The sequence below is a fragment of the Gallus gallus genome, chromosome 5, assembly GCF_016699485.2.
Source record: "Gallus gallus isolate bGalGal1 chromosome 5, bGalGal1.mat.broiler.GRCg7b, whole genome shotgun sequence".
Lineage (NCBI taxonomy): Eukaryota > Metazoa > Chordata > Aves > Galliformes > Phasianidae > Gallus > Gallus gallus.
In genome coordinates, this window is record NC_052536.1 from 3,495,033 (window position 1) to 3,520,249 (window position 25,217).

General features: G+C 36.8%; 1 protein-coding gene across 7 annotated transcripts in view; it reads left to right on the forward strand.

The window, feature by feature from the left end:
- ANO3 (anoctamin 3) overlaps window positions 1-25,217 on the forward strand; it is a 179,197-nt gene that overhangs the window by 83,690 nt on the left and 70,290 nt on the right. For 5 of the 7 annotated variants that reach the window (XM_015286171.3, XM_015286172.4, XM_040700769.2 and 2 more), the window contains exons 2-4: window positions 8,991-9,197; window positions 10,745-10,816; window positions 21,531-21,667. In XM_015286171.3, the coding sequence (XP_015141657.2) occupies window positions 8,991-9,197; window positions 10,745-10,816; window positions 21,531-21,667 (416 nt within the window). Of the gene's footprint in view, window positions 1-8,990; window positions 9,198-10,744; window positions 10,817-21,530; window positions 21,668-23,798; window positions 24,078-25,217 lie in introns of those variants that run through there. The other 2 variants (XM_015286175.3, NM_001199467.2) reach the window with 1 other exon arrangement.

The window sequence follows — 25,217 nt, forward strand, 5'->3', positions numbered from 1 at the left end:
ATTACTTATGTCAGGCACAAATTTCATTCTGTTAAAGTTACGTAAGAACAGATATTCCTGAAGGAAGGCTTTGTAAAAGGTACTGCTTAAGGCTTTGGAACGCAGCCCTTATTTAGAGCTATTTTCTTAACTATGCTTTTGATGACAAGTAGACTAGCATGGCAACAACAACAAAAAAAATTAAAAATCACTCTGAATATGAAAACTAAGTTTCTTCTCACCTATGCCAGGAAAGATCAAATACATCTCACAAACACAGGCAATGTCAGGGAAGCACATAATGATGTTTGCAGTAATTATCATGGGATGGTCTCAGCCTTTTCTACAAAAGGAACAGTACTTGGCAATGCATCTGCTTTGGTTTGCATCTTGCCTTACTGGTGTAGTACTTAAAGCAACATTTAAATTTGTGTTTAACTAAATACAGTTTTGGTAGTCCAAGAATCCCTTTATTCCTGGCATTTTAACACTCTTCAAAAATAAATAAAACAACATTTTTTCTTTTTTTTTTTTCATTAAAAATAATACAATCATGGAGTAGATGAGAAAACAAGGTCTAAAGCAGATCTCAGTCTGATATACAGAGAGAATACATTGAGGCCTGCTGTGGATAATCTGGGAAATAGGGGTAAATTAAATGGTGAAGATGTGAAAGAAGAGCAAACTTTCTACTGAAGTAAGCTGAACCATATTTAATTCTAAAGGAGGTAATGTAGTTATTCTTGGATGGGAATACTACCAGATTTGTGTGTGTGCATGATAATCCGTACCATGCAGGGGCATAGAAGACTTCTGGTAAAAGCTATTGAGGTCTACCTATGGTGATCTATAATAGAGTCCTTCTTTCCTAATTCTGTGAGCATAAGGTGCAATAGCATGCTTAGAGACATTGCACTAGATAATGTATTTATTAAAAAAAAGTATTAAAAACTGTAATCACGTTTCTATACAGTGAGCCTTAAGTATTGGCATTTTATTGGCTGCTTCTATAAATCTTGCAATTTGGGACAAATACGTCAAAATTCTAGATGAAAACCTGGCTTTATTTATTTATTTATTCTTTCAACCTCTGCGTTATTTATGTAATTTTTACCAAGGTAAAGTTGTTTAAAGTAATAGACCTCATTTATTTTTAAAGTTGATCATTACAGAAATTACTCTGATAGGTACCATGTGGGATCAAGGATAGACTTATGCTAAATTTAGGAAGAGAGGTTTGTGCAGGTGCTGGTAATTTACTAATTCTACTGCTGAATTTCCTGCTGCTTCCACAAGGAAATAGGTCTTTTCTTCACTAGCCTCAGTTCAAGAGGTATGAGTTCTAACTTCTCCATGAAAACATTGTAATAGGTCTTTGGTTTCCTTGTAGCTTTTTTTTCTTGTTTTACTCTGCATTTGTTATAGTTAACGACAAAAATAAAGATGTGCCTATTTAATTGAAATTTACAATTAGAGTTCCAGAAAGAGAAAGCTCGTTCCCAAACATGACTTCAATGGGAGAAATGTCTTAAACACTCTGTAAGACCTTTGGTTTTGTTGCATTGTTGGTTTGCTTCTCTAGGTGAGGATGGTGTCCTAGGGACTGCAGAAGAGTTCCATACTGACAGGAAAATCAAATGCAAACCCAAATATAAAACTTATGAATAGTAAAACAGTTATCGCTAGATTTCTTTCCCAGCAGAATCGTCTTGGGATCACTTTTAACTCTAGTTGCTGCATTTAGTAATGACCTGGAAGCATATATAAAATCCTTAAGGCAGCAGTATGTGGAGCCCTAAATTGAACACAAGCCAACAACAAGCATTTCAGTGAAGAAGTTGGAGACTTTTCCTAAGAAGCAGTTTCTCAGGGACGCTGCTGGGTCTGGTTTCAATGCATCAGAAACTGGGAGTTATCCATCTGTTAGTGGATAATAATCCTGCCCACTGCCAGGGGGCTGTAACCAAATGATCTTTGAGGTCCCTTCCAAACCAAGCTATTCTTTTTTCTTCATTGTCATTGAGAAGAGAAAGGATGTCATGTGTTGATGAGATCATCACTTTAACAGCAGCCATTTATGTCAGAGTGTTACCAAACACAATGATCACTTCTGAAGTTAAAAGCATAATTCAGCCTGGGCCTTTCTGTTCCTACTGAGGTGGTTTGGTTCAACTGATCTATTTAAATGGAGAAGTATGCAACTGCCTATTTCTTTAAGAATGCCTTTAATACCTGTAAACACTTGATTTAAGATTCATTTTATGATTCACTATCAAATGCATGGAAACCAAAATCGAAAAAGCAAAATCAGTATTAGACTAGCTGGAAATGTACAGGAAGAAAAAGCTATGAAAACATTATTCTTTCTGTTGCATTTGAAAAATAAAAAGGTGACAGAAAGTCAAAGAAATAATGGCTCATCAAGAAGGAGAGAAATCATTGCAGCCAATTTTGTTGGTGGAAATAGTGCTGTTGTATACTTGGAGTATGTGTCTTGCTAAGGAATAGACAGGCTCAGACTTTTCACATTAAAACATAGACTAATACCTGTGGGAGATTCTTATCAGGAGGTGGTTATACTTGAATTTAGAGATAAATGAATGATTGGAAAGTGTTGCTATCAGCAAAGTTAAGAACACAGTGGATAAGATCCAGGTGTCTGCTTGATAGAAGTACTGGAATATATTTTTCTTCTGCTGTTCTGGTTACTGCTGGTCTGGTTACTGCTGTGAGGGAAACTCCTTTTGCATCTATGGAAAAGATTTTAGATTACTTCCATAAATATTCCTTCCTCCATATAATTCTTCCTAATGTACAGCTTGAGAAGTTGGAGCTGTTAAAGTTTACTCCTCTGAAATAAAAATAATATTTAAGAAGAGAAAAAAGATCGCTTTAGAAATTTGTCTACATACCGTAGGCATTTCCTTTATGTTTTTACATTTAATTGACTTTAGCTACTGAGTTTAATAATGGTCAAAAACAGTTATAGACATGAAAAAGATTTAGAGAACAGCTGACAAGGAGGAGAAACTGGTTCCGATCGGTCATTCTTTCTATGTTGCTCATCAAAAAGTAAACAAATTATAAATAAGATAAAAGTTGAAATATTGTCAAAATCTGTGCCTATCTGAGTAAGTAATAGCCTTTTGTTTCTTAATCTAATAGATAAAGCATAAAGTCAAATACTGGAAACTGCAGCTTAACAAAACTGATAAAATCTGCAGGATTTGTTGGGGAAAAGGATTCTTCACTGAAAACTGTTATGCAAAGATTTAGGGTTTTTTAAGTAATTGTAAATTAAACTAATCTTTTAAACTACTTTTTAAATTTATTGTGCGTGTTTTATTGAAGAACATGCAGCTGATCCTACCAATTCCTTTCCCTTTCATTAGCTATGCGTCAAGACTGAAATTTATTTCTTGCCTGTCTACCTTAAGAAACAAAAATCTGATGAAAGTATGATATATGCAGTGTACTTAAATGTTTACATTCCTCTTTCACAGTAAATTCACATTCTTGTAAATTCAAAACAAAACAATAAAAAGGTAAAATAATGGTATTAAATGGAAACAGTCTTCAAAAGCATGATTGACAATATCATTAAATCTCATTATATCATGAACACCTTCATAAATCAATTTAATATGTGGTGTGGGATGACAATGAAAAGTACCATCACAGTCCATTATGCTTGTTCAGGAGGCATTTACTGGCTAGCCTACGAGTTTTTGTCATGTAGTGGCTGCATTTGAACATTTAAAAGAAATAACGTTGACCTGCTCATTTCATAATGGAAAAGGCAATCTGAAAATATACCTTAGAAAATTGGTGTTCATAAGCTTGCTCGATTATAAATCAACTAGGTGAAACTGAATATCCTCAGTATTTGCTGAGGTACTTCACACACATGAGAACTAGTATTTGCTCTTACTAAAGTAATTTATTGTTTCTTCATTATTATCTGTCTTTTAGTTATGATTTCCCAGGGTTTAATAGAGAAATGATCATGTATTAGGTTTTTTGGAGGTTGCGGCTGCCAATCAGAGTAAGTGTATTCATTAGCAGTAAGTACCTATTACACCCTTTGGTTACTGAAACCTAAACGTTATTGTGCTCTTCAGAATGGAGCTGATTTATTATTCCTTCTGTAGAAATATGTAGAATCATAATTGTCATGAAAACTATTTTCATGAAAACAATCTTTTCTTTGTATTGTATTGTATTAGACAGTCTAATAATGATGACATTGACATTTGAAATTTCAGCTTCTCACTGTGCTTCTTGAATGATACTTCATTTTAATTAGTTATGTGTTGCATTTGAAGTTGTTTTTTTTTTGTTTGTCTGTTTTTTGTCTTTACGATTCAGAAAGTCCTTTTATCAAGAAATGCTTTTGATTATGTGAGCTGTTGGTGAGATCTGTGTGTTGTTGACATTGATTGTGGACATCGTTATATACTTTATAAAGCTATTGATTTCACTTTTAGAGTAATTACTCCTGCTTCAAGCTAAGATTTATGCTGAATTAAATGGGCAGTAGTTCTCAGGTTATTCTTTTTTACATTAGCACTGATCGAATCTTCCTGAGTGTTCTTCTAGTATTAGGTTAACAGTGCATGTGGGCTACCTATAAAACTTCCCTCAAATACAGTTCAGAGCTCGTGAAATGTAAAATGATTTTTTTCCCTGCTTTTAATAGAAATTATTAACTGTATTTCACAGAAAAAGGCATAGGAGATTTTTCCACTTCTTTGTTTCTACTGGCCAAAACCTTTGTTTGGAATTTTTCTAGATTGGCAGAAATTTAAGTGTGCATTAAATTGTGCATTCTGATTTAACCATCAGGAAAGCTCATCATGCTGAAGCTCCATCCTTCCTGCCTACCCTGCCAGGGAGCCGTAAGATGTAGTACAGCTGGCTATACTGGCTTTGAGCCATGGAGGGATTTGCTTACGTAGCAGGAATCCCCTGTTTTCCCTCAGAAGAAACACTCTCTAAGGCAAAAGTGCTAAAATAAAAGGCAGGATTTGATCAAACCATAAACTTTAAGCACCCTTTTCTCCTGGGTGAGAAATTTATTTAGTTATGCTGTGCTCATATCCATACTCATGCTAACTGCCGGAAAAATGTTCTGCAGGGAAGGATGAATTAGATGCAGTTTAAGCAGAAAAACATACTATTTTTCAAGTCATGACCTTGCCTGCCTGATAGCAATCTTAATCCTTTGTTCCAACGATCTTGCTCCTGTGCTAATATTGCTATAATATGCATGATAGTCATCTTCACCACGTTCCAAAACTTTCGCGCTGATCATTAGGATTTCCTTCCTTGAAATCCCACATCTCCCATAAATTTAACAAGTAGTTTCTTGTCCTTTATAGCAGTTCCAAGTATCTCTGACATGGCAAATAGTGTTGTAATGTTGCAGTTGAAAAGGTCCAGGTTTGAGAAAATACTCCTACATGGAAGAGAGGAAGGAAGAGGAATAATTGCAGTTTATCAGTTCAGTGACCCTGTTTATGATGTCAGCCACAAGCTGTTGGTACGCCAGAGATGAGTAAGCACTGGCATGCAACAGCAAATGCCACCAAGGCTCAAAGGTCGTGGAACTTGACTAGGACATTCCAGCAGAGAATGGATTAACATATTAAATTTGCATTGTGAAGGGAGGTCGTGCAACTGTGTGCCATGAGATTATTCTGCTGTGACTCATCCTGCACAAGCAGAAGCTCCTTTGTGTTGAGGAATCTGTATTAAAAGACACCAAGGAATATACTGTAAGAGATGCAATGGAAGTAATTTTCATTTGAATTGAGGCAGTCTTATAAAAGAATTGTACTTTTTGAAATATACGGATCACTTAAATTGTTGTTAAAATTGAATGACAGTCTGTATTATTTGCATTACCTTATATTTTTTGGTAATAAAATGATTCATCTTGTTACATACAGTGATTTCAGTGGTGATGGAAACTTTTTTTTGCCAACAGTTCTAATGATGCAGTGGGATCCATGATTACTGATCATATATGACTGCTTAAGAAACTGAGTGTTAAAGCTATCCAGCTTAATTACCAAATCCATCTCTTTCTATATTATTCTGGGGCATCCATTCCTCTAGCTGGCATAGATTTGGTCTCATAAACCTGTCCGGGCAGCATGGCAGACACTGCCTGGTGCAGCTGTGTTTGAGCAGGACAAGGTTGGGGCCACAGCCCAGTGCCCCTGCACGTGCTGTTGGCACACAGCCTTCATTTCAGAAGCATTAAGAAGCAGAATCCTGTCCACTAATAATTATTTAATGACCTGTGGTACCTTCAGAGGCAGCAGGAGTTTACCTCTGTCTGCCTTAACTTCAAATTAGCACTGAATGGAGCAAAGCATGGTGTGTGTGAGCTTGGGAAAGTCATGAAATGAAGGGCCTTTTCAATCCTTAGCCGTTGCAGGTAAATAACAAAAGTAGTCTGCTAGTCAAAGGTCTTTCATCATGGACTCCTATGCTGAATTTTCAGAGAAGAGATGTACAACTTTCTTCAAGCTGCACAGATTTTTTTGGGAAAGATGCCTCAGAAATTCATGGCACTCCAAGCAGCAGAAATATTTGTATTTCCCATTTCTTTCCAGCACAATTGGAGAGGGTGAAGTACAACACTAGGAGATAAAGATTTAGAAGAATTTGCTGCAGAGTAGATTACTCTGTGATTACAGCAGAGAAATAGTGTAGTAAAATGGACTCTCTCTCTACTAATCTTTTGAGTATTCTTGATATTGCGTACAGCAATCACAGATCTGTTGGCCCCATGCAGTCAGAAGGCCTCAGCACTCTCTGCAGGCAAGCCATAAGAAAATCCATCGCGGAGGTAAAATGTACATTTAAACTTAGCATTTGAGAAAATGCTTGACTTTTGTCATGCTCTCTGAAAATACATAGAACAGTTTTTTGAAAATACTGAGAATCAGTTTCACAACATTTAAACATTAATGCTGAATTAAACGAAGGATGACATTTATTCAGAAAGAATGTCTTGAGAGGACCCAGTGGCTTGGCTGACATGTGTTACCTGTAACGTACATTGTAAGATATAATATCCAGTTGGAAATGTATGAGACAAGAAATATGTGCCACTAATAAGTGCTGGGATATTATTTTCCCATTCCAATTATTTCTTTGCTATTTTTCAAATCTTTGCCATATTGCTTTTGATAGTTAAGTGAGGTACAGTGAGTTGTCATTTTGAGACAAACTAATCTGTTTTTCACATAGAAAACTCAATTCTGAGCACTCATTGAAGTGCTCTCTTCCAGTGTCCATATTTCCATGGGAAGAGCAAGTTCTCCAAGAATCTCCTTCCCTGTAGCGAGCACTTTCTTTCAAATGCTTCCAAAAAGAGAAACAAGATATTGAACTTTCAGTAGCAAGAAACAAAGAGAAGGGCAATGCAGATAGTAAAGTAAGTTACTGTATTTTGTGACTTGCTTTAATATGAAATACCTACTATTCAGTGAGTACCTGTATTTTAATTGTATTTTAATTAAAGTTTCATGTTTACATATTCATAGCTTTGTGTAATTAAAGTAATACGAGACATTTTCATAATGCTTGGGGTAATAAAGAAATAATAATGTTCCCATAGCGTATTGTAGTCTAAATCTTACGTTATAGGAGTGATGATGTCAACAAAGATGATAATGCATATTTTCGGTGTGTGTCAATAAATGATTCTGTAGTGGGTTGATGACAGCAGAAGTTCTGTGTAGGAAATCAGCGGGAGAAATGTGACGACCATAGTAGATGATCAGCAAATCTCGTTTATTGTTTCAGCTGCGTGTACATTTATAGTGTGGATAATAGGCTCATACATATTGCTAAAATTGAGCTCAGGATTGGCTCACTAGTCAGTGTCAACTACGCCTATCTTTGTGCTCTGTGGTTATCTCTCAGCAAACACTCTCTTACAGACTTCTCAAAACACTGTTGCCGGCTTTCTCCATCAGCATCCTGTTTTGTTCCTTGTTCTCATACCTGACCTTGCGCGTAACAAGGTTGCTTAACCAGCTGCACAGTGTCTGCATGGCTTTTCTCAGTCAGCCAGTCATCAATAAATCTCTCCAGAGTTCTGAGCACTGTGAGCTGGGCAAAGGCAGGCTGAGCATCCTGGCAAAGAATCTTTCAAGTAGAGTGACAATAAATCATATCTTTTATTCCCCTTATTTCTTGTCAGTAAAGCATCATCAGTTCTACTTGCCTCAACAAGTGTACTTGACTTATTTAGTGTTCCCTGTGAATCTGTAGGAAAAGTAGAAATTTGAAAAATTATTGTGTTATTGCAATTTAGACTTAATGAGCATTACAATTAACCTAAAGGGAAACTTTCAGGATTTAGTTAGTGAACATGTCCAGATGTTCAAATGACTGGTAACAATCTTAATGCCTGATACTGCAAGCATAAATCGAAGAGTGGACAATTTCTTGTTTCCAGGCAGGCAGTACGAGCAGCTATTGTGTTGTTTGTTCTGTCACTGACAAGGACATATAACAGAGAACTTGCTAGCCATCAAAACATGGTGTTGTAACGTTAACATGGGGCAAACTCAGAAAAAGAGAGTGAGATTTCCAGTCTCTTCAACTTGTTTATTACCTATTTCATTATTCTTTTGTTATGCTTTTTCTTTGAGGATTTTCATTCTCTACATTGTGTTTGGTAAATGATTGTAGTGAAGTTGACACTAGGGTACTGCTCTAATGGCTTTAAGGCATATGTACCATAGAATTATGTCACTAAGCATATTGTGAATTTGATTGTTTTTATTGATAGAAAGGTGGGTAAAGAATCCCTAGATTCTGTACACAGCTTGGTTTTCTTCAAAATTAAATACTTAAGACATTTTGATTTAGTTGGAGAGTTGGTTATTAATTGAATGAAAACTTGAAGTTTCATAATTAATTAGTAGTCTTTCTTTGTTATGGAGTAATACAACAGGGTTTTGTGCTTTTTCTTTTGACTTCTTCAGGTATGAATACAAGCAAGAGTGAGATGGTGAAGGAGCACTCATTGAAACCCTCTAGAAGATCTATGCCATGCTTAGTGCAGAGCCAAACACATCCTCAGAGTCTGAGCAAGCATTCTTCATTTCTGCAGCCAAATCGTGTACAGCCACAGCCTCAGCCTCTGAGTGCAGGAGCATCTACAGCTACTGTTGATGTAGTGTCAGAACGAGGTAAGAGGTTGTTGTCTCTCAGCATCTTGTTCCACACTGGCAATGGAAGTGATCATTGTTTAGAGTCCCATGGTATCTTGGGCTGATCTGTTGGAAAGGTGCCAGCAGTGTGCCCATGTGGCCGAGAGGGCCAGAGTGGTATCCAGGGGTATATTATGAAGAGTGTGGCCAGCAGGTTAAGGAGGTGATCCTTACCTTGAACTCTGGCTTGGTGAGGCTGCATCTGGAGTGCTGTGGGTCCAATTCTGGGCTCCCCAGTTAAAGAAAGGCAAAGAACTGCTGGAGAGAGTAGCCAAGAGCCAGAGAGATCATTATGGGCGTGGAGCATCTCCCTTATGAGGGCAGGGTGAGAGACATGGGACTGTTCAGCCTGGAAAAGAGAAGTCTGAGAGGAGATCATATCAATGCTTATAAATTCTTAATGGGGGGAGTCAAATGGTTGGGTACCGGGTGCTTTTCAGTGGTGCCCAGCAATAGAACAAGGAGAAGTGGACACAAACTGAAACATGGAAAGTTCCATATGAATATGAGGAAAAGCTTCTTGACTTTGGGGGTGACAGAGCACTGGAACAGACTGCCGAGAATGACTGTGGAGTCTCTCTCTTGAGATATTCAAAACCTGCCTGAATGCTTTCCTGTGTAGCCTGCATAGGGAGCCTTCTTTAGCGGGGAGTTGGGCTCAGTGATCTCTAAAAGTCCCTTCCAACTCCTGTGAATGTGTGATCATAGATATAGTTTTTAAGCAACTTCCACTAAATTACAAGGACATTTGATAATTTCACTTTGTTTAGATATCTTACAGCTTGTTAAAGAGATAGTGACAGTTGCCCACAACCGCTAGAAGAACCTTGCTGTTGAATTCTTGAGTACAATCTCTATAATGCTTAAAGTGAGACTTGAACATGTTTTTGTTTAATTTTTCTGAATTACAAGCTTATATTTGCTCACTGAAAACAAGACAAGGAAGTTCTGACATATGCTGCGAAACAGCATGAGAGTTTCAGTAGTCTCTCCTAGGGAGGAGAGTTAAATACTGGGCTTTCTGTACTAGATGTCAGTATGAACACGTGGGAACAAACTGGTTCATTGACTGTCATACACTGAGGAACAGTGGTATGAGGAAAATGAAAGAAAAGGCAGAAAATCCCAATGAATTTTACCTCATCTTCAATGAAGGAATTGCTTTTATTTTAGGATTTATGTTTAAATAAACATGAATTAACAGATAGACTAGTCCAGCTGGAGATCCCAGCCATTCTATTGCTCACTATTGCCAAACACTATTGTCAGCTCTGTGTGAAGCTGCATTGAGTAAACTGACACAACTTTTTTCTGCTACTAAATTTTGAGAAGTCCCTTCTTAATGTTGATAGGCAGTAAATGTTACTGTGATGTTATTCTATCTTCTCTTTGGAAGAAAGCCTTTTTTTCTGCCAGTGGAAAATACTCATTAAAATTTCGGCATTAAATTTTTTGTTTGAGTCACTGACAGCTTTAAAAGTGTATATTACATGTGTATGCTGACATGACTGTTGTATTTCTTCCAGCTAAAGTGATGGAGACTTTGGAAAACAATTTGCTCAAGCTGTCCAGTACAGAATACAGTGATCCATTTTTAGGTAGGTTTATGTCTGAACTGAAATAATAACAAATAGCTGATGTTTCAGTTACACTTGTGGCAATTAAGTGTGGAAAGGCCATATTTATCCTGAAGTGCCAGGTGGGTTGTTTTTTTTGTTTTTTTTTTGAAATAGGAGTCAAAATGTGACTAAAGAAATATGTGCTGTCTTACGTATTTTAAGGGAGACATTTCAGAAAGTTTCCTAATGCTTTATCACTTTTTGAACTAACAGTACATAAGGACAGAAATGAAGTACTTATTTTTGCACAGTTGATGTAACCCTTTTCCGTAACTGTTGTTCATAATACAATTGCTTTGAAATGCTTTTCTGAACCCCTCTTGAAATTGTTATATATATAAATATATACTTATATATATATAAATATGTATTTTGTTCAGTATTGCCATGCGTGCATTTCTGCTGCTTTTGTTTTATCCACAAAGTATTCCAATGTGATTAAAAAAAAAAATTAAAAAAAGTTGTAATTGGGGTATATTTGTACATGAATTTATGCTATTTTGATACTTAATGCCAATGAAAGTAGAAAAGAAGTCTCAGAATAAACCCTTCCTTACAAGTGCAGAGTGAGTCTGTATATACACACAAAAGGGATAATTTGCAGGTTCCAAAATTAATTTTGAAATTCTTTGTTGATATATTACCCATTTGAAATACATAAAGGTTTTTCTGTACCATGCATAACTACTGTGGAAGCTACTTTTGCTCACAGTCAACATAGCACCAAACTAAAAATGGTTGCTTCACGCTGAAGGAAAGAGATTTGCTTCCAGAAAGCTATTTTTCCTTCTCTCAAATGTTTTTGGATTGATTTTTCTTGCTTCCCGAAATATATGATAGAGAAAAAGCTCTTCAGGGTCTCCTAAAGAAGTGGCTATTGGAAATGTGAAAGAGATTGATACTTCCTCTGAAACAAAATAAAAATGTTCCAAAATCATAACAGAGTATAAAAACTTGGCATAAAGATGGTATAAGAATACCATGCATCTTAATGAGGTTCCGGTTGAAACACTGCTGTCACCCAATGTCATTGGTTTTATTGATCAGGCAGGCATTTTCTTTATCCTGTTCTTTTTTTCCCCATTTCATTCAAACTAATTTATTTAAACTAATTTTTTTAAGTGATATTATTGCATATTTATGTATGGCAACAGTAATTTTTTCTCTTGGTAAATGATATAATATTTCTCATTCTTGTAACTTAGTTTTCACCTGAAATGAAACATAGAGGACTCAGAGATTGAGGAAAAGATGGATTGATACTCATCTGTTCAAAATTGTATTAAATTTTTAGTGGATGTTCCTCTTCTGACTACAGCTATAGTCTTTGAAGGGACAGAAAACATTATTTAAATGGTAGCCTTTTCGAACTTGGTTCATTTATTTGTTTATGTAAATTGAGATGTCTCCAGTCAGGCACTGGACCAGGCTGCACAGGGAGGTGGTGGAGTCACCATCCCTGAAAGTGTTCAAGAAACATTTAGATGTAGTACTGAGGGACATTGTTTAGTGGAAATATTGGTGACAGGTGATGGTTGGACTGGATGATCTTGGAGGTCTCTTCCAACTTTGGTGGTTCTATGATAATATCAGCCTTATCAGTGAAGTTCACCAAGATAAATCAGGGACAGTTAAAGGTACTTTTAAACAAAACCAACCAAACAAACAAAAATGAAGATTTTTTTTAAAGGCCTTTCTGCAAATCATCAAAATACAGTTTTCCGTTTGTGAATCCAGTTTATGTGGGTAGGAAATTGTGGCCAATGTGAAAGCTTCACTTATACTTTCCTGAATCTGAAAAAAGGAGGAGTATTGCTGCTTGAACTTTGATTGTGAAGATTGTGAAAATGAGAATTCACACACAGCTCTGCTCTGTGATTTAGCTGATGCTTTGGCATTTTGACGGAATCTGCAAAGTAGGCTGATTAATGGGCATTATCATCTTAGGAAATCTTTTCAAACTACTCATGAGAATATGAAAGAACACTGAATTAAGTGAATGTGGTGAATTTCTGATTAGGCTCTATCGTGGAAACAGACCTAATAGACCAAATGGCTTTCTCTTCTTTCAGAATAAAACTGACCATCATTTCTTCCTTATTCTGAGAAGAGGATAAGTAGACAGCAGATAAAAAAATTGAGTTCACCAGAAACATTCTCCTTTATTTCAGTGGACTGTAGATAAGCCGTAAACATATTGGATTTCTTTAGTCAATAATGATGGATTTGCAGAGGAGGCAGGGTACAACACCTTTGTTACAGCTAACAGACAAAAGCAATCAAGGACATTATGAATTTTCACTTTGTCCTCTGTCAGTTTTAGGCAGTCAGTAGTGTTCTGAGTTTGACAGGTCGGTAAATACAAGAAGGCACTGAGCTTCTGTAACATATAGTGTGAATTTCTGTGCTTACTGCAGCTATTGATAATAGTGTCTCTAGATGGAACTGGAACAAATAAGTGGGGAATGGTTAGTTAGGGCAACTACACTCAAAAAAAATTGTCTTTCTCTAGAACTTTTTAAGTTTTATAAACAGATTTGCAACCACTGGATCCTTGGTCAGTCCAGGATCTGCTGATCTGCTGCTCCAGTGCAGGACTGTGTGCATGCACATCTGGAAGGAAACAATTATTGTGTTTTTGTTTTTTTTTTAAAAAATATCTATGTGTCTTCAAAGACCATCATATACAAAAAGAGTGAACTTTTTCACTTAACATTTACAACTTTGTCTGTCAGTCTTCTCTAACAGAAATCTGCATGTAAACAGTTTTGATGAATATGCAGTGTTTATTTGTACTAGAGTTTTATCTTTATGAATAGTTATGAAAAATCCTCTTAAAATTGTAGGAGATGGTTATTACATACCTTTTTGGAGTTTTGAGCATGCTTTGTCAAGCAGTTAACTGAGTTTAAGAGAAGTTAACAGTTGTTTATAGTTGAACTGAAAATGAACTGTTCTTGAGCTGAAAAGAATTGGTACGGTTTGCAGGATAATTTGTTATACTTAATTCAGTAAAAAAAAAACAAAAAACTTTTTGTAATGAGCAGCCCTTATTTCTTGCCATACATGAGATATAATCTCTTCTGCAATTCATGGTAAAGATTAAAAAAATAACTGTAAGATGCAAATATTCACAAAAAAATTGGAAATAATCATCCACTGAGCAGTCTGGTCTTTTCTCAAATCAACCTTTGGGTTTAGTATCAGGAATAGGAGGACAGCAGAAATATTTGGATAGATGTGCAGCCTGTTTTTCCATTTGCTAGGTCCATTTAAAATTTCTGTCATTAGTATTGCTAGGTTTGAGTTCCTTAATGTCACTTTCAGACATTATTAGCCACATTCACGAGGGGATTTTTTATAACAGAATAGATTAATGCCTTTAAAAATCAGATATAGCTAAAGTATCAAGATTTTCAGAAGTTAGGCCATATCAGAAACACCATTAGACCGGGTGAAAAACCTGCAAACTGCCCAGTCAGCTTGTTAACTGAAAAATTTAATTTGCTCATTCTAACAGAAATATGTACATGTAAGTAGCTTTCTAAACTGTTCCAGTGTACGCAGAGCAATAGCAAGCTGAAATGTCTCATTTCAAATAAGATGTCAAAAATGAATAATGGATAATACAATCAATAGAAATTGGCTTTTGGGGTTTAGATATAAACAGTACTTAGTTTTATCTTATTTGGCAGTTTTTGTCAGCTGCCTCATTAGCAAATAAAATAACACTTTCTAATTCATTTATTCTTTTTTCATCCTTTGAGTTTTTTTTATTTCTGAATTAGGTCAATTATGAGTGCTTTATGCATAGTAATGCAGAGATTGCGAAGAGTCTGACTCAAGAAACCTAGACTTAATTTCTGCTTCAATAGAAATGAGAGGTTTTCACTGTGCTATTTAGAATACATTTTTCAGAAACTTGTTTGATGTCCAAACGATGTTCTCATGAGTAAGGGTGATCAAATCTATTCTGACTGTGTTGAGACGTTAGGACAGTTTAAAATATACTCTGTGTACTCCTATGTACTCCTGGGCTACATCAGAAGAGGGGTGGCCCAGCAAGGGCAGGGAGGTGATTGTCCCTGGAGTACTGCATCCATATCGGAATGTGGTGCTTACTGAATTAAGTGAAAGAGTTCATCTTCTGAAAAAATAATAATGAGGTTCAAAATCTGAGTACTTTTGGCATTCAGTCTGCCTGTACAAATTCTGCATACCATTTTACCTCATCCAGAGAGCATAAAGACCTGCTGACTGTCTTTGTGAAAATGATGTATATTCTGTGTAATGGTTACATCTGTGTGAGAGCTCATGAGAAACTGTAAACTAAGAAAAGCCAGCACTTATCAGCTGTGCTCCTCTTTGGTTTGTAAGTATAGATATACAGGTGAAAATTTTTCTGTAGCATGTATAAATAATACCTTATGTATAAATAATACCTTATAGTGTTCCAGTTAACTAGCAGAATAAAATAAGATGGCTTAATCCCATGACAACGTCACTTATCCAGGTGTCTGGTGATATCCTTCTCTAAGTTACTTCTTATTTCTGGGACTAAAATGGGGGCAAAAATGGATTAAAATTAAGGCAAAACCAGGTTCATTTCTAGACCAATCTTATCATTCTTACTAAAGCTTACATGGTCTTAGAAGAATCATCCTTTCAGACTTTGTGAAATGAAAACTATTTAGGAGCAATTTTTATATTGTTTTCCTCTTCCAGAATAACATCACTTTTCACTTGAAAAACATCTGCTATCCTACACCACTTAACTAAAATATTAATTTATTGTGTGTTGCAGGGAAGTTGGAACAAGTACTTTTTATGTTATAATTGTCATAAAATTAAAAATGCACTCTTGGCCCTTCAGAAATATGTGATAGAAAAAATAGATGAGAATTAAGGAGGCACACAGTTGAAGATTCAAAGTATGGACCTATAAATTAATTTCTTAGTGCTTCTGCATTGTTAGGTGAAAGACATTCAGAAATTAAAACTCTCCATCGTTTTTTCCTATAAATGCTTTTAAGGTAAATCTTACAGTAACACAGCAAGCATAACAAAACTATGTCAGAATAGTAGATACCTCTTGTGATGTATAAAACTGAAGTCACTCGTCATGTCTCTGTGTTACAAGATGACAAAACAGAGCAACTAGTAGGTTTTCAAACAGCTTTGGTGAAGAGATGTATTACCCAATTGTTTTATGTTCTTTTGTTGTTTTTTTTAATTGTATATCTGACTTTAATTGTTATTAAAACTTTTATGTGGCAGCCACTCAATAACTCAACTACCACACAAGTTTCAATTAATGTAATTGAATAAGTTCAGTGCATCAGCAAGGTATGTTATTGGCTATAAAAATATCTTTAAAATGCCAGTAGCTCAAAAACAAACGAGGGGATCGAACTAAGACTGGTGTCCTTGAAAACACTTTGAGGACGTGGACGTGAGCATATGCCAACCTGCACTCCCATTTGTAGTCTTCACACTGCAAGACGTATTCTTTTTTATACCAGCCATGGTTTTTTGTTTGTTTTATGTTTGTTTTTTTCCTCTTTTCTTTACACCTCTTGAAGTTTTTGCAGCTTTCAGTTCAGCTTTTTCTGGGATTACTATTTATTGTAACATTAATGTAGGAGAGCTGTTTTTACAACATCCTACCCAAAAGGATAGAAATCATTTTATTTTTTAGTTTTTTTAATTTGATTCTGCAGTAAAGGAGAAATGGAAAAACATTTTATAAACAAGCATTGCAGTCTTTCTGCCAACTTTTCCAGATTGTATGTTGACTAAAGGTTTTTGATACACCTCTGCAAATAGGTGAGTTAAACAGATATATTTCAATACATAATCATTGATCATTGGCTGTTAAACAGCAGTATTTAGTGATAGCTGGGGATTTGATTAACCTTAAAATCATAGAATTACAGTCGTTTGAGTTGGAAGGAACCTTTAAAAGTAATCTGGTCCAACTCCCCTGAAGTGAACACAGACACCTACAGCTTGCTCAGGTTGCTCAGATCCCTGTTCAGCCTGACCTTGAATGTTTTCAGGGACGGAGCATCCACTACATCTCTGGGCAACCTGTTTCAGTGCCTCACCACCCTCACTGTAAAAGCTTTTTTCTGTATATCCAACCTAAATCTCACCTCTTTTATTTTGAAACCATTTCCCCTTGTCCTGTGACAACAGACTGCTGAAGAGTCTGTCCTCTTCTTTCCTGTAGGTCCTGTTTAGATACTGAAAGGCTGCTCTGAGGTCTTCCTGGAGCCTTCTCTTCTCCAGGCTGAATAGCCCCAGCTCTCTCAGCCTTTCCTCACGGGAGAGGTGTTCCATCCCTTGAATCATTTTTGTGGCTCTCCTCTGGATGTGTTCTAACAGGTCCATGTTTATTCTGCACTGAGGACTCTACATCTGAATGCAGTACTCCAAATGAAGTCTCACCAGCAAAGAGTGAAGAGGCAGGATCACCCTGCTGGCCCTGCTTCTTTTGATGCAGCCTAGGATATGTCTGGCTTCCTGAGCTGCAAGAGCACATTGTTGGCTGATGCTCAGCTTGCTATACACCAGTACCTGCCCCCATGTCCTTCATGGTAGTGCTGTGCTCTATCCTTTTGTCTCCCAGCTTGTATTGATAGTGGGAGTTGTCATGACTCAGGTGCAAGACCTTGCACTTGGCTTTGTTGAATTCTGTGAGGTTCTTCTGGGCTGACTGCTAGAGCCTGTTTAGGTCCCTCTGAATGGCATTCTGTCTCTCAGGTGTGTTGACTGCACCACACAGCTTGCTGGCATCTACAGGCTTACTGTTGTAATTGATACAGATTCTAAAGAGTATCAGTCCCAGTACTGTCCCTTGATGGATACTGCTCAGCACTGATTTCCATTTGGACAATGAACCATTAGCCACCACTCTCTGTGTACGGTCTTCCAACCAGTTCCTCATCTTGAACAGTCTAGCCATCAAATCTATATCTTTCCAATTTGGAGAGTAGGATGTTGCGGGGGACTGTGAAGGCCTTACTGAAATCTAGACAGGTTACATCAGTGGCTCTTCCCTTGTCCCCTGATTCAGCTATGCCACCATAGAAGGCCACTATGTTGATCAGGCAGGGTTTGCCCTCCATGAAGCCGTGTTGATTGTCTTATATTACCTTCTTCTCCCCCACGTGACTTAACATAGCTTCCAAGAGTATCTGTTCAATGATCTTTCCACGCACAGAGGTGAGGTAATTCCCTGGGTTGTCCTTTCTACCCTTAAAATTGGGTGCAATGTTGCCTTTTTTGCAGTCACCAGGGACTTCACCGGACCATCATGACTTTTCAAACATCATTGAGAGTGGCTTGGTGACTGTGTTAGCCAATTCCCTCAAAAGTTTTTTAAAAAAACAACAACCAAACAAAAGAAAAACAACCTGAAGTTCTAGAGCAATATGAACTGGACTTCTCTCCTCCTGCCCAGAGCAGGCAGGCTAACTGGTGGTGGGCACCAGAGTCCATCCAAGAGCTACAAAAGCAGCTTCAGCTGACATTTCTTCTTGGCAGTAACCATCCAGTTGGTTGTCATAGTCCAGGGAAGGTATGATGGGAAATAGAAAAATAAAATAAAATTTAGTAAACAGTAGCTTTCCCACAGCACAGAGTGAAGAGCTCAAGGCGGACAAGGTTTTCTCATGATGTTTTGTGGAGTTGCAGCTAAATAAGGGCTCTGTGTTTGAATTTAAAGATGGATACTTATAATGCAAGCCAAATGGTCCATTTCACTGCTTTCTGGGGGATGTTGCATTAAAAACACCTCTGGGCAGTACATCTCCAGTCACAGCATTTGGGGTTATTATCTTGATTTGGCTTGTAGCAATCCTAAATGGCAGTTGAAATGAAAACAAAACAAACCTTTGCGATTCTATGATTCTATGAAACAAAAAAAGATTGTGGAAGAAAACATGGCAGAAAATAGTGTTACTTCATAGAAAAGAGTTATATAAAAATTGTCATGGAAGTTTTAAAGCTGCAGTTCCTTAAGAAAGGCTGAGGAAGTTAAATGACTGCATTTGTACAAAATTTGGCAAGCAGTGGTGAAACTAGGAGCCATCATGATTCAAGTAATTTAGGTTGTATAATTTCATCCTTAGGGGAATGTCACTTTGATTTAGTGGGAAAATTCTAGAAGAGAAACTTCATCTTTCTTTTTCTCGATGTAAGTGATGGATACCTTATAACAGAAAAGAGCCTGTTCATAGATGAATGCCACTGACAGCACTGACTATTTTTTTTAATTATTAATATAATTATTAATTTTTAAAATGAGTTTCATCTCATTTTAATTGAGGTCATTTCCTAAAATTTTCTATCTGACATCTGTCTCTGATGTTTTTTCATACAGATGTAGCAAACACTGCAGTGATAGAATGCTAGGTGTTAATCATCATTCTTCCCATTTCTGCTATATTTGATACTATTGTCTTGTGAGATAGTGGTTTTGGTGCATAAAATGTCAGGTTAAAATGTACAATAATAAGTATTATTAAGTAAGTTTTACATTATTTTTAACTGTAGGTTTCCTTATTGTTGTTGAGGGGTGTGAAGGGTTGTTGCTAAAATCTTTTTTGTATATATTTTGTATATGATAGCATATATCTAAGTTGAAGATAATTATTTTTTTCCAGAAAATGGGTAGTTCACTTTACAAGCAGTGTTGTTGACAACATAAACAATGCTTAGTATGTGAATGTATGTTGAACAATAAGGAGAAACTCATTTTGTAACTGAATTATTTAAATAAAACTTCTGCCCAATTTTTTTGGGAGTGTGAGATGTACTCAAAGTGTTTAATCCTGTTAAAACTTAGCTCACAAATGCAGACTTTTTTATATGAGTGAAGTGTTTCGACACCGGTAGCCTATCTAGCTATAAGAGGCTAGGTTTCAGAGGACATTTTCCTTCTATTTTACTGGATTCTCTTCTAAGCTTTGAAAATATAAGAGCTGGTCACATCTGGGAGTAAGTCAGATCACTCACTTACTTAAGAATCCTGTTTCCTACTGTGTATTCCTACTACTTTAAAGCATTCTGCAGTCTTTCTGTTAATTTGCTTTTGTTGTCTGGAGAGTAATACTTTGTTAAGAGTCAAGTTTGGTGCTTTCACAATCAAAATAGGCTATTAAATACGTTAAAATGTCCCTTCACAGATTTACTGAGGTTAATATCAGCATCAGAAATTACTGAGGGCTCATTTGGTGTAACTACTATGTAAGTAGCTGAACAGTAGGAAAAGCAGCTCTATGTAAATGTTCCAGTTTAATATTCCTTCTCAGAATTGTTTAGGCTACATGAGATAATTTAGGTTATTTTTTTCTGTAATATTTACTGTGAAGAATTTGGCTGAACAACTGAATGAAAAATACTTTGTTGTTGCAGATGAGCTTTTCTGAATATAAAATTCAGGAAATTCAAGATTGCAGTTCCCACAGCAACCATTGCTTTCTTGGCTTCTATTTAGAGTTTAGAATGACTGGGATAAATACTGTTCCCAGTTCCTCTGACTTTTCCCATGTTGATGTGAGAGTTGAAATGAGAACTCGGGTAATGATCTGTGAGTAACTTTTCTGCCTGAATAGTTTCAATTTGCAATTTTTTCTAGACATAGATGTGTGGGAGTAATTATTCCATCTTTTTAATCTTTAAGATATTTTTTTTCAAATCTAAACATTTTTCCAGCATTCAATATAAATTGCATAGTCCCATAGTGTGCATGCATTATTCCTATTCCGTAGGAAGTCTTGTCATGATATTTTAGATGGAGAATGTGCAAGGAAATTCCGTATCTGAAAAAAGACTTCTCCCTTTTGGCAAAATCATATAGACTGACTCAGAAACTTATTTCAGAGGGACTGCCGTTATGGTGTAGAGAAATCTAACCTGTAATAGTTGGTCCTAATAAGCTTTGATGAAGGTTCTCATTCACCTGCAGTTAGGATACTCATAGAATCATCATAGAGTAACCAAGGTTGGAAAGGACCTTCAAGATGTCATACAGTCCACCTACCACCAATATTTCCCCACTAAATTGTGTACCACATCTAAACGTTTCTTGAACTCCTCCAGGGATGGTAACTCAGCTACCTACCTCCCAGGGCAGCCCATTCCAGCGTCTGACCACTCTTTCAGAGAAGAGATTTTTCCGAATATCCAACTTGAAATATTAAAATATAAATATTTTGCTGAGTAGTTAAAAATAAAACCACCAAAGAGTAAAGCACTTCTTCATGGTGCCAGTTGTATTCTTTCATCATCAGGTACACCTCAAATTGTATTCTGAAGTGGTCACTGTGATACATTAATGTGCTGATTTTCAGTAATATGTAATGCCTCAATTATGAGTCAAGCATGAAAGCATCTGAATATTTACTATATTTAATCGTTTTGCAGAGGTTTTTTTTTTCTTTTGTCTGTAACTACAGTGAAGAACTTTGTGGGCTTTTTTAATTTGAGTAATAGTAGCAAAACATTTTCAGTAGGCTTTGTACTAAAATAGAAGTCATTTCTAGTTTAAGACAACCATTTCAAATATAAAGCTTTTGCAGGAAAGGAACTTATTGAAAAAATGAATACTTAAAAGGAATATTCAACTGTGGCTGTAACTTTTCTGTTTCTTTCCACAATAAACTAAAATGTTTTATTTTTTCTTCAGACATAGGAAAAGACAAAGACCCGTACACTGATGATTCTGAACATGGGAATTACGATGTTCGTACAGATCAGTCATTGCTTATTCAAAACAAACTCACCAGGCAGAAAACAGAACCTCGAACTAAATCATCTTTAAAGGTAACGAATACAAAACTTCATTAAATTGTATCAATTGCAACAATATGCTTAAACATTTTAAAATATAATTTTTATGGGGTTAGTTAAGCTAAAGTTCAAATAAAGAGGCATTTCATGGAAAGAATTGCAGGAGGTTCCTTACAGAGCTTGCAGAATCAGTGAAGGGAATTTTCTGTAGAAGTCACCCAAAATTATGTCAAATGTAATGGTTTGTAATGGCCCACTTGAGAGACTAGCCTTCTTGTGAAAAATTGACTGTGCGCAGAACTGAGAGCATAAGTCTCCCAGCATGGATTGAAAAAAACATCTTCCCCTGACAAAACTAACAAGTAATCTCAGCTAGTAATCAGTTAATCACAGTATTCATCTCAGTGCATTTCCTACAGGAGTTCATCTACTATAATGCCAAAGAATTATGATTGATTTTAAGTTTAAAATAGATTTGTTTTTGTTTTCCCTCTAGACTGGCAGATCTGTGGTTTTCCTCTGAACCATGCATAGTTTATTGCAAACATAAGATACATGACTAATTCTCATGAAGTTCTGAGTGATTTATTTCTTCAAGCACTAGAAAATTGTGTATTCTGCAGTACAGTTTTAAATAATGATTCTCAATTTTTGATATGTAAAACTGTCAATAATACTTTGCTACAAATCTAGAACTGCCTATATTTCTTTAACATTATTTGTTCTTCATAAACTACGCTTTTCAGTAGGCCATTAAACAAAAATACAATTTTTATGTCTCAACCTTTGTACATCCTGACCCACTGAAAAGACCTTTTTTGAGTCTTCTGAAGCCACATCTGACTTTTAGCCTTGACAACAACTTTCATCACAGCAATCATTTTGGAAGCTTCCTTTGGCTTTTATACTGTTTTTGTAAATGAGATATTCTCCTTCTGTTTACTGTTTGTATGCCTCCAAAGGAAAAACGCAGAGGAGATTTAGGTTAGTCTTACAGTGGAAGAGAAGGTTACTATTCTGCCTATGGAACAGTGTACAGATCCTACTGGCAGTTAGTGGAAGTTGTCTAGGGAAAACTTACCCTAGATTTGTAGAAAACTAGCAAAAGGAAACTTCTGTTTCTGTTTGGGACTATTGAAAGTTACAGTGAAAAGGAGAGAAGACAGCTTTGTAGGAAGTAAGTGCTCTCATATACAAATAAACTCAGCTGGCATTATTAAAAACAAGTCTTCTCAATCAACCAGATCAGAAATACTCCCCTAACACAGCCTAAAAAGTTAAAAGCATATTGTTCTTCTCTGCTAATGATTGTTATTTAGGCTTGGTTTGGAAGTATTGTTTTGCACCTGAGAGACTTGGGGACAAATGGTGATTTGCAGTTAACGCTTGGTGTCTCAGTGATAAGCAGTAACAAAAGTTCTGGCATGATGAAGGCTAATGTACATTTTTGGGGGGAATTGTGTAGTGTTTCAAACTGCATACATGATGTGCACTCTCCATAAATGTGTCTTGCATCATGACAGTTTTAAAGCCTTAAGAAATATCAGATAATATAGACAATAGCACCTCAATTCCAACATTAATCTTGGTAGTCATCTACTTTACTCATTTCCTTCATTATGATGTATAAATCTTAATCCTTTGTAGTGTAGGCTGATATTTTAAAATCCACATGAATTTCATATTGACAACCTAAGAGTTGTTCAGACCCATTAAAAAAGTTGTCTTTGTTATCCATATTTGCTTTGTTTTCAGCACCAACTGCTACAGAGATTCTTTAGAAAGTATGACTTCACATATCCCTCTGCCATGGGATCTCATGCAGAGGAATGATGCCAGCGAGCGACAGCGAACAGAGTATGATATAAGTGGTAACTGTTAATTGTGAGTGAAACATAGGAAATGAGAAGGTCCCTGAGTGGAAGGTTGATATTTGAAATGTTCTAGTTTCTTCAAGAAAGGAAAGTGAGCTAAACATATTATGTCACTTGAATGGGAAGCTAAAGATGCCCAATGAAGCAGTGAAGTCCGTAGCAGTGCATTATATTTGTACCAATGACTACAACACTTATAGTGGCAAGATGGGAATATTTGAGGAATTACACTTGCTTTTTATTTACTACATTAGTGTTACTGGTCTTAATCACATGAATTTTTTCCCTAGGTAGTGGTTTTTGCAATCTGGAAAGATAAAGAAGGCGGTTCTAGGAAAACTTTCCCATGTTATCACTATGGGTTCAGGAAGTACAAAGAAGGGCTACCTGTACAGTGGCCTATTTTACTGCCTTTTGTGTTATCTACCACTATCCACTATCATACTGCATGTCAAAAATAGCTTTGTATAAGGTAGGATCTGACACAGGTTCTCTTTCAGTCTCTGTAAATCTTGTGTAACTTCTAAAAATTTTATGTAAATCTTAAATAAACGAATCCTTAAAATGTGGAGAATTGTTTCCAATTAGTTGGTCAAAATGCTGAAAATTCAGTATGACTTGAGCAAAATTCAGTGTGTTCAGTGTAAATTACTACTGTGATTACTGAAAGACAGAGCTACCACTGAAAACCTAAAACACATTCCTTAGGCTTTTAATTGGATTCTCTTGGATTTTCATAGAATCATAGAATCATAGAATCGCTAAGGTTGGAAAAGACCCACAGGATCATCCAGTCCAACCATTCACCCTTCACCAATGGTTCTCGCTAAACCATGTCCCTCAACACAACATCCAAATGCTTTTTGAACACCACCAGGCTCGGTGACTCCACCACCTCTCTGGGCAGCCCATTCCAGTGCCTGACCACCCTTTCAGAGAGCCTGAACCTTCCCTGGCGCAGCTTGAAGCCATTCCCTCTAGTCCTATCACTAGTCACATGAGAGAAGAGGCCAACCCCCAGCTCACTACAACCTCCCTTCAGGTAGTTATAGAGAGCAATAAGGTCTCCCCTGAGCCTCCTCTTCTCTAGACTGAACAATCCCAGCTCCTTCAGCCGCTCTTCATAAGGCCTGTGCTCCAGACCCCTCACCAGCTTTGTTGCCCTCCTCTGGACATGCTCCAGGGCCTCAGTGTCTTTCTTACAGTGAGGGGCCCAAAACTGGACACACTACTCGAGGTGCGGCCTCACCAATGCAGTACAGAGGGATAATTACTTCCCTGTTCCTACTGGCAACACTATTTCTGATGCAAGCCAGGATGCCATTGGCCTTCTTGGCCACCTGGGCACACTGCTGGCTCATGTTCAGTCTAGTGTCAATCAACACCTCCAGGTCCATTTCCTCTACACAGTTTTCCAGCCACTCTGCCCCAAGCCTGTAGCGTTGCCTTGGGGTTATTGTGGCCAAAGTGCAGGACCCGGCATTTGGTCTTGTTGAATCCCATCCCATTGGCTTCAGCCCAGCTATCCAGCCTATCCAGATCCCTCTGTAGGGCCTCGCTACCCTCAGGCAGATCAACACTTCCAGCCAGCTTGGTGTCATCTGCAAACTTACTGAAGGTGCACTCAGTGCCCTCATCCAAGTCATCAATAAAGATATTAAACAGGACAGGCCCCAGCACCGACCCCTGGGGAACACCACTCGTGACCG